At 48.6% G+C, this 14,359-nt stretch overlaps 1 protein-coding gene across 3 annotated transcripts; it reads left to right on the top strand.

Annotated features, from left to right (window-relative positions):
* Nucleotides 1–365: 365 nt before the first annotated feature.
* atp8b2 (ATPase phospholipid transporting 8B2) lies at nt 366–14,271 on the top strand. 3 transcript variants are annotated; one of them, XM_011605797.2, is made up of 30 exons: nt 366–480; nt 1,822–1,889; nt 4,043–4,101; nt 4,193–4,306; nt 4,701–4,799; nt 4,891–4,952; nt 5,091–5,163; nt 5,386–5,456; nt 5,542–5,621; nt 6,271–6,429; nt 6,505–6,593; nt 6,681–6,877; nt 6,957–7,077; nt 7,274–7,361; nt 7,700–7,734; nt 7,839–7,998; nt 8,093–8,281; nt 8,625–8,740; nt 8,872–9,036; nt 9,119–9,230; nt 9,324–9,429; nt 10,095–10,311; nt 10,433–10,616; nt 10,839–11,062; nt 11,161–11,244; nt 11,475–11,720; nt 11,896–12,034; nt 12,309–12,439; nt 12,999–13,562; nt 13,632–14,270. In XM_011605797.2, exons 2-30 carry the CDS (start codon nt 1,865–1,867, stop codon nt 13,704–13,706), a joined length of 3,984 nt encoding a protein of 1,327 aa, XP_011604099.2. In that variant the 5' UTR covers nt 366–480; nt 1,822–1,864; the 3' UTR covers nt 13,707–14,270. The 3 variants fall into 3 exon arrangements, with proteins under 3 accessions (XP_011604099.2, XP_029694264.1, XP_011604098.2); XM_029838404.1 differs by lacking the exons at nt 366–480; nt 1,822–1,889 and adding an exon at nt 1,930–2,517 and having other exon boundaries at nt 10,095–10,290; nt 13,632–14,271; XM_011605796.2 differs by lacking the exons at nt 366–480; nt 1,822–1,889 and adding an exon at nt 1,931–2,517.
* Nucleotides 14,272–14,359: the final 88 nt, after the last annotated feature.

Here is a 14,359-nt window from a genome sequence, read left to right as displayed (position 1 = left end):
ATACCCCCTTAAAATTCAAACGAGTGTCGAACTCCAGGAAGCAGGTTTGAAAATAAAGGCATTTTTCCATTTTGCTGCATAACGATGATCCGCCGCTAGAGGGAGACATAACACTCAGGGTTGTATCGCGCTTCATACCGTGTTATGAATACGAAGACAAGGGATTAAAGGAGTAAAATAAATGAATGCAGAGCCAGCAGAGCATCACGCCCTGCTTCAGAGTCCCAAGTGCAGAACATTCCTAAGTAGTTGCAAAGAAGGTGAAGGAGGTGCAGCTCCTCTTCTTCCTCCTTCTTCTCCTCCTCTTTGCTGAGCGCCAACCTCCTCCTCCTCCTCCTCCTCCTCCTCCTCCTCCTCCTCCTCCTCCTCCTCCTCCTCACGGGCCAGATCAGTTCAAACCCAGAATCTGAGCGTAACCTGAACGGAGCAGAGAAGATGTCTTCAGCCGGAACAGGACGCTCATAACGACCGTCAGAAAAGGTGAGTTTCCTGATGCGTCGCGGCTCTTGTTACTGCACCTCTGTGCGCTGCTGGAGGGTCTGCTCAGAGTTTGCGTTTAGAGCTGAGCACAGATGTTTCTGGGCGCTCTATAAAGTGAAAGTTTCACTCATCTCAGTGTTTCAGTTCCTGCTTTAGTGCTTCCTGACTGGTGACTGTTGTAGTTTTTAACTTATACTCAGGTACATTCATGTGTAGCAATGATGAGCTGGTACCTGTGCTGCTTTTGTGTTATCTTTAATCACCTGAGCATCTAATGTTTTAAAGTTTGTTTTTACTTTTATCGCGGTGTTTATGAGCGACAGCATCTCAGTTTTGGGGGTTTATGTATAAGAACATGCTTTAAAAATTGCTCCTCTGTGCTTGGATGTTAGAAAGAAACCAATTCTTTATGCACAGCATTAAAATGAGGGTTTTTGGTTAAATCAAACTATAAATATGAATGTGATGTGCTTCATCCAAATGTGTCCCTTCACGAGTTATTGTGACGTCAGGGGTGAATCAGTTTATTGTAGTGAGACTGTGATGATGACAATGCTAACCTACCAACGTGGAGAATAACACACTCTCACCACCTGGATGTGACTCCAGTGCTGCGGGGGGGGTGCAGGGAGGACAGAGGAGAGAGGACACAGAGCTCCACTCTCCCAACCTCATCCCAATCCGCAGTAAAAGGGAAGAGACAACTGTAAGATGATCATCCCAACTGGCTTCTGCAACGGGATTATTGATTAGAGAGTCTGGCTGCAGTGTGTGTGTGTGTGTGTGTGTGTGTGTGTGTGTGTGTGTGTGTGTGTGTGTGTGTGTGCGTGCGCGCATGTGTGTGTGTGTGTGTGTGTGTGTGTGTGCCCACCAACCCAAACAACAGCTTTCTGCCTCTTTTCTAGTGCTGCCTGGCTGGTCGAGCACAGGAGCTTTGACTGTAAGTGTGGAGGTTTTAACAATAATGCATAGAAGCGTATTTAGGTGATGTGAGACCAGGCGAGAGGAGAGAGCTGAGTGACTCTTAGACTGCTGCAGCAGGAGGCTGACACCATTCCCCAGACTCTCCTCCACACACACACCACACACACACACACACACGGACTGCCGCTCTACCCCAATGTCATTTCCTCATTACGGCTCCATCAGCCCAGGGATGTGTGTGTATCCTGTTGTGGTTCATTGATTTTTGTGGAACTATTATTTCTTTATCTGATGGTGAATGTGAGCACTTCATCTTTAAATACTTCTCGCTTTTCCTCCCTTGTTATCAAACTATCCCTGTAACTTTTTTAATTCTCCTCCTCCTCCTCCTCCTCCTCCTCCTCTTTGCCTCTGCAGACAGTCCCATGGGCCATAGTGGGGAGACACTGGCAGCGTGGAGATGTTCAGAACGAAGCCTCCTCCTGGTAGGTGCACAACAATGACACCAAACACCCATTTCAGTTTTCATAAACCACCTCAGCGAGTCTCAAAATGTGTGAATACACTCCTCCTCCTCCTCCTCTGAACCCTGCAGCTTCCTCATACATCAGCTTTTTTGCAGCTGGAGGGAGCCCCGTAGCAGCTGTTGCCATAGTAACGCTCATCAACAAATCAGCATGTGCTTATGTAATGCACTTGACAGTGCTGGGCATGTTTCTCATGGCAGCTTATTGATGAGGTCATATCAAATTGCGTGTACCTCCAAAAATAGACTCGTCTCAAGGAGTAAAATCAATGTGGCAACAACAAATGACGGTTATTACGGGCCGTGAGAGCGATGACCAATGACCTCAGTGTCTCTGAGAAGGCGGTGGGAGTGTGTGCACGCTTGTGTGGCGCATGAGAGAGGGAGCAGCAGAGAGGAAGGGCCCAGCCAGAGAACGCTAATCTAATGTATCGACATGGGGACCAGATCTTATTCGGCCCCGCGCATCTGGAGATGACACAGCGCATGTTTAGATGGCGACAGCGAGGCCACGATGACAGTGCTGAAAGCTGTTTACAACAGAGGGCTGGCTGACATGACCGTGGGACGAGGAAAGAAACATAAAGGTAAAGATGGAAGCAACGCCATGCAGAAGCGTTACCTGCGTCTTCACCATCACCATCATCTATGTCGTTTTAGAAGTAAACTTTTTTTATTGTCCCGGCTAGATCTCGCTATCTGCTCATCTTCAGTTGTCAAACTGTAGATTTAATAATACAGAGTAAAAATCCGGCAATGAAATACGAATTTCCTCCGAACCGGGAATTTGTGCAGAAGGATGCAGAAACAGATCAATCCTCCAGGCGCCAGTCTGCGCTCTAATTGTTCGGCTTCCTCGGCCCTAATGCATAACTACAGACCACCCTGCACCTTCATTTGACCTTCAACCCATGAGTCGCTCAGATTAAATCACCGTCTCTGTGTCTGTGTGGATTTTGCTAGCAAAGTGAGGACATTTTGGCAGGTCCTCCCTCACAACCTGCATGGTTTTATGGATCAGGTAGTAAATTGGGTTAATTCTGAGGGTGAGGGTGAGGGGTAACCCGAGTCCTCAGGAGCTACCTGCTGCATCACCGTTAGCACTGCGAGGGGGGACAAGGGAGGAAAAATTCTCGCTCCTCAATTGTTGCCCATGTTTATGATATTGTTGAGGGTTGACCTCCCAAATAAAGTCTGCAGCAGAGTTTCTAATGTCCTCCGATGCCCTGAGGGACATTAAACACTTGCAGTAAAACTGTCGGTTTGCTAAAGGTGCTCATGCGTTCAACTCGCTGCTCTGATGCTCTTGCTGTCCTATATTAGGAACTCATGGTGTCTCGGTGGTCATCCGACCCCAGCCTCTGGCCCCTGTCAGATATGTCTGCAGATGCTCAGAGGAATTAGAAACACCTCTGGTTATAGAGCGATAACAACCAGCTGACGATCAAATGTGACCTGAAAGGGTGATCTGATGGAATTTGGCTGAACTCACCAGTCCTGGATCTAACTCAAGTCTGCTCTGCAAGCACGGTTTTGGTTTCTTGGTGCTACAGAAACTCAGGAAACCACCACTGATGTTGGTTTTTTGGTGACAGTAATATTCTGATCTGAATGTCGGCCCTTCCGCTAGCATCTCAACGCTCAAAAGTGAAGCACGCGAGCCTCGTCAGAGTCTTCTGCAAAACAGCTTTCTCTGGAAATGCAGCCTCATCAATATTAGAGGCGATGGACCTGACTAAGCTGGACGCCTGGTTCGTTTTCATCAGCACAATCAGATTCCTAAAAACAACAAAGGATGGACGGTGGAGTCGGGAGACGAGCCCAGGAACAGGCTTTCTGTTTATTCTGTCTTTTACGATAGCGGTAGGAGCTAAAAGTCCGAAGCTGCTATCGCCCCGATAATCAGTTTAGACATGAAGAGGCAGACATCAAGCTCCCCGCAGACGCTCAGCTGATCAATGAGTCCTAAGCTGAAGCACGCAGACGTAGCACGGACTGTTGCCTCCATCACTTTGTCTGTCCTGATAATGCTGCTCTTCAGGGATGAGGAGGTCTCTGCCAAAGAGAGGTTTTAAGTGCTGTGTTCCTTTCGCTCTTTTTATGTTTTTGCAGAGGAGGAGAGACGGGTCAGAGCCAACAACAGGGAGTACAATGAGAAGTTTCAGTATGCGGTGAGTTTTCTCTCCTGCGCTGCCGCTGATGGTTGCAGTTGAGAGAACAGGTGAATCACCGTAGCTTTATTTCCCCCTCATCCTCCTCCAGAATAACTGCATCATGACTTCCAAGTACAACATCATCACCTTTCTGCCTGTCAACTTGTTTGAGCAGTTCCAGGAAGTAGCCAACACATACTTCCTCTTCCTGCTCATCCTGCAGGTGAGCAGAAAAGAACGAACACATTATAAATAAATGAAGTTGTAGGATGTGTCTTAACCCTAAGTTTCTCTGTTCTGATGAAACCATCAGCAGAATCATTGCTTAAGTGATTCCTGGTGTCTGCAACTAGGACGTTAGGCTGATTAACGGGTTCAGAAATCTACCCGCCCATTCAGAATTTAGCTGTCAGTCATGATGTGTCAACTATTTCTCTGCCTTCCACTAACAAAACCCAACCTGGTTTGATGTACTCATCCATATCTTTTAGACAAAGTTAGCTTGGAAAGGCCCCCTGCAGGTTCTCAGTAGCCTGTTGTGTGCTTTGTGTCCGCTGTAGCTGTCTGGAAACCAATAAAATGTCCTTTCACTCACATTTTTCTGCATTTCTGCCCAGTTAATACCTCAGATCTCCTCCCTCTCCTGGTTTACAACCATTGTGCCTTTAGCTCTGGTGCTCTCCATCACCGCGGTAAAGGACGCCACAGACGACTACGTAAGTGTGTTTTGATGTCTCCACAGTTTCTCGTACATTTACAGCAGAATATCTTAGAGCGGAGTTGCGTATAACAGCTCTGTCTCGACAGTTTCGACACAAAAGCGACAACCAGGTGAACAACCGTCAGTCTCAGGTCCTCATCCGAGGCTCGTGAGTCTTGTTATATAGGAAGAGCAGTGACCAGTCGTTGCTTCCTCCACCTATCTGCCATGTTTAAGTTTTTATAAATTCAGCCCTTATTTCAGCTTTGATAGTCATATAATTATTGTTGCTTTTTTTTTTTTTTAGGCTGCAAAAAGAAAAGTGGATGAACATTCGTGTGGGCGACATAATTAAACTAGAAAGTAACCAGTTTGTCACTGTAAGAACGCACACACACACAAACATACACACGAGCTCACTACCATCTACTCACTAGATCTCCACAGCGTTTGGACATAAATATGACATAATTGTTTCTATAATGATAAATTGATTAGAGATGTCATTTGTTAATCTTATCATCCCCATTTGCTTCTTCCTAATTGCGCATCAGTACCACGGATGCAGAGCAGCTAACGTCAGCTTCTGTATCTACTTTCAGGCTGACCTGCTCCTCTTGTCCACCACTGAACCTCACGGGCTCTGTTACATCGAGACAGCCGAGCTGGACGGGTCAGAAAATGCAGCGCGTCATCGAGTTATGAGCCAAAGAAGTAACAGGACGCCACAGTTAAATGACGGTGTGTTGTCCGCGCAGGGAGACCAACATGAAGGTGCGGCAGTCCGTCTCCGTGACATCTGAACTTGGTGATCCGAACAACTTGCCGTCTTTTGACGGTGAGATCCGAGCTAAACCCGTCATCGGCTCTCAGTGTTGAGCTTCTTTCACTTTCAGATCCTTTTTTAGAATGTGTATCGACACTTTCTGCCCCTCTTTGACTGCGCTGAACTGCAGTCTGTCATCAAACGCCCACCAACACGCACAAGGAAACACATCCGCGTCAGAACAAAGCACCCACAGACACACAGAAGCGTGCACATTCAGGCATGTTGCAGCTGTAAGTCAGCCCACACTTTTTTCTCAAAATGGTGGCTGGGCTGTTTGCATAATGAGCACAAAAGTAGAAACATTAACCGGTTTTGTGATTGGATCTGGATGATTTCATGGCCTCACAATCAGCGTTAGGGTGTGTGTGTGTGTGTGTGTGCGTGTGTGTGTGTGTGTGTGTGTGTGTGTTTGTGTCCTTTTACTGAGTGTTCTTTCAATTAGCAATATGAGCACATTTTAGGTAATTAGGACCATGTCACTGGTCCCCACAACTTCAAAGGGCTAATTGAAGGCTATAGTTTTAAGGTTGCAATAAGAATTGGGTTTAAGTTAATGTGGGGGTTTAGTTGGGATGGTTGGGATCAGGGTAGGGGGTTGGGCTTGTATTATGTCCATGAAAGTCCCCACAAATATAGAAATACAATGTTGTGTGTACAGGTGAGGTGGTGTGTGAGCCCCCAAACAACAAGCTGGATCATTTCTCCGGGACTCTGTTCTGGGGGGACAAGAAGTACCCCCTGACCAACCACAACATGCTGCTGCGGGGGTGTGTCCTGCGCAACACGGAGGCCTGCTACGGCCTGGTCATTTTCGCAGGTTTGCGGGTGTTTTAGGTGTGAAAGCGTGCCTGTGATGTGAGCGTGAGGCCTCACCTTCCGTGTTCTGGTCCAGGCCCGGACACCAAACTGATGCAGAACAGCGGTCGCACCAAGTTTAAGAGGACGAGCATCGACCGCCTGATGAACACGCTTGTCCTCTGGGTAGGACACGTTACGCCTTTCTGAATTTAGCACTCATTCAGCCGTCCGTCCAACAACAGGACAGCTTAATCTGTGTGTTTACACCAGATCTTCGGCTTCCTGGTGTGTATGGGTGTGATCCTCGCCGTGGGCAACGCAATCTGGGAGAGTGAGGTGGGCTCCTTGTTTCAGAGCTACCTACCCTGGGACCCTCCCGTTGACAACTTCCTGTTCTCCGCCTTCCTGTCCTTCTGGTCTTACGTCATCATTCTCAACACCGTGGTGCCCATCTCTCTTTATGTCAGGTGAGGAGTGAGCAGCTCAAACGCCACGCTAACTAGCATGCTAAATCTCATCTCCCGTTTCCCCCCGTCCATGCGTCAGCGTGGAGGTGATCAGACTGGGCCACAGCTACTTCATCAACTGGGACCAGCAGATGTTCTGTTCCCAGTGTAACACCGCCGCTGAGGCCAGGACCACCACTCTGAACGAAGAGCTGGGTCAGGTGGGCTTTCACACATTTGAAAGAGGAAATATGGCAACCAGTGGCTTTAATAATGCTGTCACGTCTTAGCTGCCAGTACAGCCAAGCGTATCGCTCCATGTCACCATACCTGTTATTTTATATATACTGCATTGATTCAGTCTGGTAGTTATTGTCTCTTTTTCTTGTTTTTTTTAATAATATATATGACTTTTAGGTGGAATATATATTCAGTGACAAGACAGGAACTCTCACGCAGAACATCATGATCTTCAACAAGTGCTCCATCAATGGGCAGACTTACGGTCAGTGCAACCAAGCAACAACACACACACACACACACATTCGGCACAAATTGCTACGATTTTGGTGCAACCACAAATGTGCTGGTAAAATTGCTCAATGCTCAGTTGAAGTAAAGTTATGCAGATTTTCAGAGCAGCTTTATTCACGCTGCACTTAAAGTCTGAATAATGGAGCCGTCAGTAGTGACGGTACTAGCTGCACATCCATGTCCTGGCATGGAATCTGCCATAAATTCTGTCAATAAATCAAGTGCATGTAAAGAAACATTTAGATTAAAGTTTATTACTCACGTCCTTGTTGAAATCGGTGCCTTGTCATGTGTTTTTGTTTCCCTCAGGTGAAGCATCAGATCCACTGGGACCTCAACCAAAGGTAATTATGCTGTCTGAAGGGTGAACGGTGAACATTATCTATATGAATATCTGATAGTATAGTACCTACTCTTAGGGATATACTGCCCTTTTATTTCCATGTAGAAGCTGGATTTTACTCCCTTCAACCCCCTGGCAGACCCAGACTTCTGTTTCTATGACGACACCCTGCTGGAGTCGGTGAAAGTGGGCGACTCGCACACCCATGAGTTTTTCCGCCTGCTCTCCCTCTGTCACACCGTCATGAGCGAGGAGAAGAGCGAGGGTGAGTGGGGGGGGGAGTGAGTGAGGAGGGTGAGGGGCCGGGAGGGAGAGCGGCTTGGACACCGGCTGAAGTCCTGTCCTTACGGTCCCACCAGGGGAGCTGCTTTATAAGGCTCAGTCTCCCGATGAGGGCGCTCTGGTGACGGCGGCTCGGAACTTTGGCTTCGTGTTCCGCTCTCGGACACCTGGGACTGTGACCACGACGGAGATGGGACGTCCCGTCACGTACACCCTGCTGGCCATACTGGACTTCAACAACATACGCAAGAGGATGTCTGTCATAGGTGCGTTTGGATGTCTTCAGTTGTGATCATTAAAAATAGAATGTTTGGTTTTTTATCACAATACATTTTTAAACACATCTATCCACATTAATTTAGCTTCTTAACACAACCATTAATGACTGATACCTCAGTTTAATCCAAATTCAGGTGAGGTTAAGTGATCCAATAAGTCAGAAATAAGCATTAACACTTTCATGGGAACGGTATCTGGCCTGTGACTGGTCTCATACCGCAGTTGTAATGATCTCCCAACTGGTTCTGTGTATATGACTCTTTAGTGAAGATGAGAAAGAGGAGTCTTAGAGCACATGAATTATGAAGCGACTCTTTTTTCGGTTTTCAGTGCGTAACCCAGAGGGAAGGATCCGCCTGTACTGTAAAGGCGCTGACATCGTGCTATTTGAGAGACTCCACCCCTGCAACCAGGAACTGATGAGCATCACCTCGGATCACCTCAACGTGAGCTCGCGGGGAGATGCTAAGAGCTGCGCTGCCCCCTGGTGCCCGCAGGAGGCTTAGCAGGCGCAGCTTCCTCCAGTACCATATTTGTCAGCCTGCCTCCATTAATACGCACCTTTGTTGGTCTGCAGGAGTATGCGGCGGACGGATTGCGGACGCTGGTGCTGGCCTACAGGGACCTGGAGGAGGATGAGTGGGAGTCGTGGTCGGAGAGTCATCACTGCGCCAACAAGGCCACCAGCTACAGAGAGGACCGACTGGCAGCTGCCTATGAAGAAATAGAACAGGACATGATGGTGAGCGGGTTGATCTGAGCCCCCTCTTCTGGCCACTGTGTGTTTTTACAGTCACACATGTGTCTGGCTGCTCTGTGTCCAGCTCCTGGGGGCCACGGCTATTGAGGACAAGCTGCAGGAAGGTGTCCCGGAGACCATTGCTATCCTCTCCTTGGCTAATATTAAGCTCTGGGTTCTTACTGGTGACAAGCAGGGTGAGACGAGTGCACTCTCAGGCTGTGGGCAACACCATTACAAGGCGTCTGTCCCAGTGTTCCAGATCTAATCTCCTGCTCCCTCTCACACAGAGACGGCGGTCAATATAGGTTATTCATGTAAGATGCTGACGGACGACATGGCGGAGGTGTTTATCATCAGCGGACACACTGTTCAGAATGTTCGGCAGGAGCTCAGGTCAGCCGCCATGCCTGTCTGTCTGCATGTGTGTGTGTGTGTCTGTGAAGGTATTAAGACATGGTTTTAAGGTTGAGGTTAGGGTTAGTGGGTTGGTTAAGAGTGAGGATGAGAAACTGGGTAATGTATGATGAAAGTCCCCACAAAGATAAAAATTTGAGGATGTGGTCATACCTGTTATATGAGGGGCATCCCAGCATTGCAGGTCACAGTAGCGAGCTTCTTCAGGCCTACAAACTGACCAGTCCCTGTCCCATGTCAGCATTTTTACGCAAAGCACTCTTGCTTTGTTTTGCACGATTCCTTATCTTCTTCTAAAATTCTTTTTTTTTACTCTCTTCTGCTGAAATGTATAATCTAAATTTAGCAAAACCACAGATTTGCATGATTTAAAGGTGACATGCTAGAAATTTAACATATTTTCTAACATAGAAAAGACCTTAATAAACCCACATTATAGTGTCAAACTGTGGAACTGGCCTCATCTGGACAGGCAGTACATGTTGACGCAGTCGTGTTAAGACAGATTTAAACCTGAATCGGAGATTTAGGGATTACATCAGGGCTTGGGTGGAGCTCCCCGCAGTCACCTGACACCTCTGACATTAACCTGCTCTTCTTCTGGCTCATCTTTGATGCCGGTGGTGTTTGTTGTCCCGCTCTAGGAGGGCGAGGGAGAGGATGACGGAGCTGTCACAGACCCGAGATGAGGGAACTGGAAGGTGGGCTTTCGCTGGCAACCGGCGTAAAGAAGAAGCGGAAGGAGAGGGCACAAGAGGAGGAGGAGGGAAACAGCTGCACTGCCCCCCTCCGCCTTCCTTCAGCAGCCTCGTGGACGACATCTCTGGAGACTTTGCCCTGGTAGTCAACGGTCACAGCCTGGTACACAAACCCAGCATGTGAAAAATAAAACCTTCAACTGTCAGGGAGCACGTGAACACAGTCTCCCTCTGCTGATGGCACCAGGGACGCGTGTTACAGCCCATCCGTCTCTGCCACGCAGGCTCACGCGCTGGAAGGAGACATGGAGATGGAGTTCGTGTCGACGGCGTGCGCGTGCAAGGCGGTGATCTGCTGCCGAGTGACCCCGCTGCAGAAAGCTCAGGTGGTGGAGCTCATCAAGAAACACAAGAAGGCCGTCACCCTGGCCATAGGAGACGGCGCCAATGACGTTAGCATGATCAAAAGTGAGATGGAAGTTCTCGTGAGGAGAGGTTTTGGAGGTTGTTTACATCGAGGGGGGGATGTGGCGAAGTTGTGTGTCGGGAAACGGGTTACAGTCGTCACGGTGTCCTCACACTGGCTTACACAATGAGAGGACATTTCCCAATCAAAAGAAGTCGGCAAAAACAAACAAACAGCGGTAAAGTCTTAATTTGACGTCTCTCTGTGCTTGGACCCTCCCGCAGGCGCCCATATTGGAGTGGGCATCTCCGGGCAGGAGGGGATACAGGCCGTGCTGGCCAGCGACTACTCCTTTTCCCAGTTCCGTTTCCTACAGCGCCTCCTACTGGTGCACGGCCGCTGGTCCTACCTGCGCATGTGCCGTTTTCTCTGCTACTTCTTCTACAAGAACTTCGCCTTCACCATGGTGCACTTCTGGTTCGGCTTCTTCTGCGGCTTCTCGGCGCAGGTACGCGACCGGTGCTGCGCCCAAAACTATGACGCATCCAGTGCGGTTGCAATCACCGTCGTTTTCTCTTTGCTCGTGTCCGTGTCCGATCTGTGCAGACGGTGTACGATCAGTTCTTCATCACGCTGTACAACATCGTCTACACGTCCCTCCCTGTGTTGGCCATGGGAATGTTTGACCAGGTCTCGGAAACTTGTTTTCATCACCCCTCAAGCTAAAAGTAGTTTTTTATTGGAAGACTTATGTCCCCCAGAGTGATTATTAAATTGACATCTGTGGCTTTGAGTAGGAACGATTCATCCTCCAGGATTAATCTTAGAATTCATTGATTCCATAGCATTTAAACTAAAATGTAAGGAGCCGCGAATGCTAACCTTACACGTCTTATTCTCCTCCATTCCTCGTGTGATAGGACGTTTCTGACCAGAGGAGTCTGGAGTATCCGAAACTCTACGAGCCTGGACAGCTCAACCTCCTCTTCAACAAGAGGGAGTTCTTCATCTGCATCGCTCAGGGCATCTACACATCGGTGGTGTTGTTTTTTGTCCCCTATGCCATCCTGTCTGAAGCCACTCAGAGTACCGGTGTTCCTCTTGCTGACTACCAGACCTTTGCCGTCACCACGGCAACAGCCCTGGTGATCGTAGTCAGTGTGCAAGTGAGTGCGGCCACGGCGCCGTTCGCTTGTCACCTCTTTATTTTACCTTCTCTCCGCACCATTATCTTATATTGACCTTGCCACTCTGTGTGTGTGTGTGTGTGTGTGTGTGTGTGTGTGTGTGTGTGTGTCTGTGTGTGTGTGTGTGTGTGTGTGTGTGTGTGTGATTACACAGATTGCTCTTGACACAGGCTTCTGGACAGTCATCAACCATGTGTTTGTGTGGGGCTCTCTGGGCTCCTACTTCACAATCATGTTTGCTCTGCACAGCCACACACTCTTTCGGATTTTCCCCAAACAATTCCGCTTTGTAGGTCAGTAACGCCCCGTTTTCAAACTGTCACGCATGCTGCACATGCACCCTTCCACGTATGAATGCAAACATGGCTTAATGTCTCTCTGGGGTGTTTATCGAAAGCCAGCGTTGATGTTCTGCTACCGTTTGTTGTAATCTGCCTAATTAAAGTCTCTTTGGGCACAAACTGAACACAAACTTACCCGGGGCGGTAGGGTCGTGTCTGTCAAGTCCCGAACATCCCTAAAACACACTCGCTCACGAATCAGTATGCGTAATTTGTGTGTTTACAGGCAGCGCTCAGAGCACATTATTGCAACCAGTGGTGTGGTTAACTATTGCATTGGCAACAGCAATATGCATAGTTCCAGTTTTGGCATTCCGGTTCCTCAAGGTGAACCTCAAACCTCAACTCTCAGACACGGTGAGAAAAACAACCCAGATTTCTTTATCTCCTGCATTACAACATCTCTTGGTATCTTTCCTGATCGCTCTGTGTTGAGCTTAAACAATCATTAACTGTGCTCATGCACTCTGTGTGCTGTGTGTGTGTGTGTGTGTGTGTGTGTGTGTGTGTGTGTGTGTGTGTGTGTGTTCAGTGACCTGTTTCCCCGAAACACTGCAATATTGACTTAATCACTGCAACTTAATGGCAGAAGTCCCTTTTCTTTAAAGTACGTGATTACACGTTCTGTGTGTGTGTGTGTGTGTGTGTGTGTGTGTGTGTGTGTGTTGTGCGTGTGGGGGGGTGGACAGGGGTCGCTGAGCATCCAACCTTGAGCTTACATTCAAATTTGTAATGTTCTAAAGGTTCCCACAAATCAAAGATATCAAAGATCAGCAAACCCTCATAGAATGACATACCTGGAATCATTTAGATCCAGTTGGTCAGTGGAATCACTGGTTCAGTGGAAAATTCATGGGTTACATTAATATTTGGTATTTCTTTATTGCTTCTCTCGTCGTGCGTTTTCCTTCTCCAGGTGCGCTACACTCAGCTGGTGCGGCAGAAGAAGCGTAAGCTGGCGGGGCGCAGCGTGGGGGGAGCCTGGCGTGGGGCGGGCAGCATGTCGGAGGGCCGTCTGGGCGCTCGCAACTGGTCGAGGAGGTCAGGCTATGCCTTTGCCCACCAGGAAGGATTTGGCGAGCTCATCACCTCAGGGAAGAACATGAGGCTCTCCTCTGTGGCGCTGGCCTCCTTCGCCTCCAAGCACAGCTCCAGCTGGATCGACACGCTGCGCAGGAAGAGACACACGCCCCCCTGCGCCTCTGCCGACTGCAGCCCGGCTCCCAGTTGCGTCTCTGTGTCCATTCCCCCGCTATCAAACTCCTCTTCTGTCCTGGGAAGCTCCCAAGACACGCCGATCGAGGAGGAAACAGCCGAGCAGAAGGTGCTGTCGCTCTCCTCATCCTCACAACTCCCACCGACACCAGCCCGAGAAGCCCCAATTCAGCCACCCGGCGAAACCTTCGCTCCTCCAGCGACAAGGGCCCCCGTCAGGGGGGACTCCTCTGGGGGCTGGGCCAACACCTTGGTGTCTGTGCAGGTGAGTCAACTCCTGAGATCATCCAGAATAAAGCTCAACCAGCACTCATTTCATTTCCATCCAAAACAGGAAGCTCTGTGTGGCTGGAAGAGCCGTGCTGCTGCGCCCAACAGCACGTGCGCAGACACCAGCCAGCTGGGATAAGGGGGGGTGAGGGAGGAATAACTTCGCTACTGCCTGTCAGGACAAACTATGGATGTGATGAAAAGGAAACCAAAGAGTGACGCAGCCCAAAGACAACGGCCCGTTCCCACGACTCCTGATGACAGCATGCAAGAAACCAATGAGAGATTATGAGGAGTTTCTGCTCGAAGTGGTTGAACTTTAGCTATTACTCTCCTGAAATGTGTTTCTTTTAGTTGTTGTTGTTGTCCGGGCCGCTCCTGTTGCCTACAGTTCTCAGTGAGAACGTCACATTGAGAACACGGTTGCACAAGGTGCCCCTTTTGCCCACGTCACACGGTCGAGATAAACCTTTTACTCTACATCATATTGATGTGTTGCGTAACGGCTCAATTAATTTGCACCTTAAAGCAGTTTGACGTGCTTCTCCTTTTCACGTGTCCTCCTTAACCCCCCCCAAAATAAAAATATACCTCAGTTTTAAGTTGGCTTTTTTTTTTAAATGAAATGAACTGAAGTAAATAGTGTTTTCATAATGAAGATCCATATGTGCATCAAGGGCTAGAGTGTGAACACGCCGGTGGATCCAGAGTCCAGATTCTGGAAAGTAAATGAAACCAAAATATTTGCAGACGCCAATTAGCGATAGTGAATATGACCTCTGCATTTACAGC

The sequence above is a fragment of the Takifugu rubripes genome, chromosome 7 (genome assembly GCF_901000725.2).
Source record: "Takifugu rubripes chromosome 7, fTakRub1.2, whole genome shotgun sequence".
Lineage (NCBI taxonomy): Eukaryota > Metazoa > Chordata > Actinopteri > Tetraodontiformes > Tetraodontidae > Takifugu > Takifugu rubripes.
This window is presented reverse-complemented; position numbering and strand designations above follow the sequence as displayed.

Bases quoted from the DNA above. Each gene is read 5' to 3' on its own strand.
- atp8b2 (XM_011605796.2), top strand. From the start codon at position 2,445: ATGACAGTGCTGAAAGCTGTTTACAACAGAGGGCTGGCTGACATGACC. The intron at 9,037-9,118 runs GTGAGCGGGTTG...CTCTGTGTCCAG, and splicing joins AAATAGAACAGGACATGATG to CTCCTGGGGGCCACGGCTAT. The intron at 9,430-10,094 runs GTCAGCCGCCAT...GTCCCGCTCTAG, and splicing joins AATGTTCGGCAGGAGCTCAG to GAGGGCGAGGGAGAGGATGA.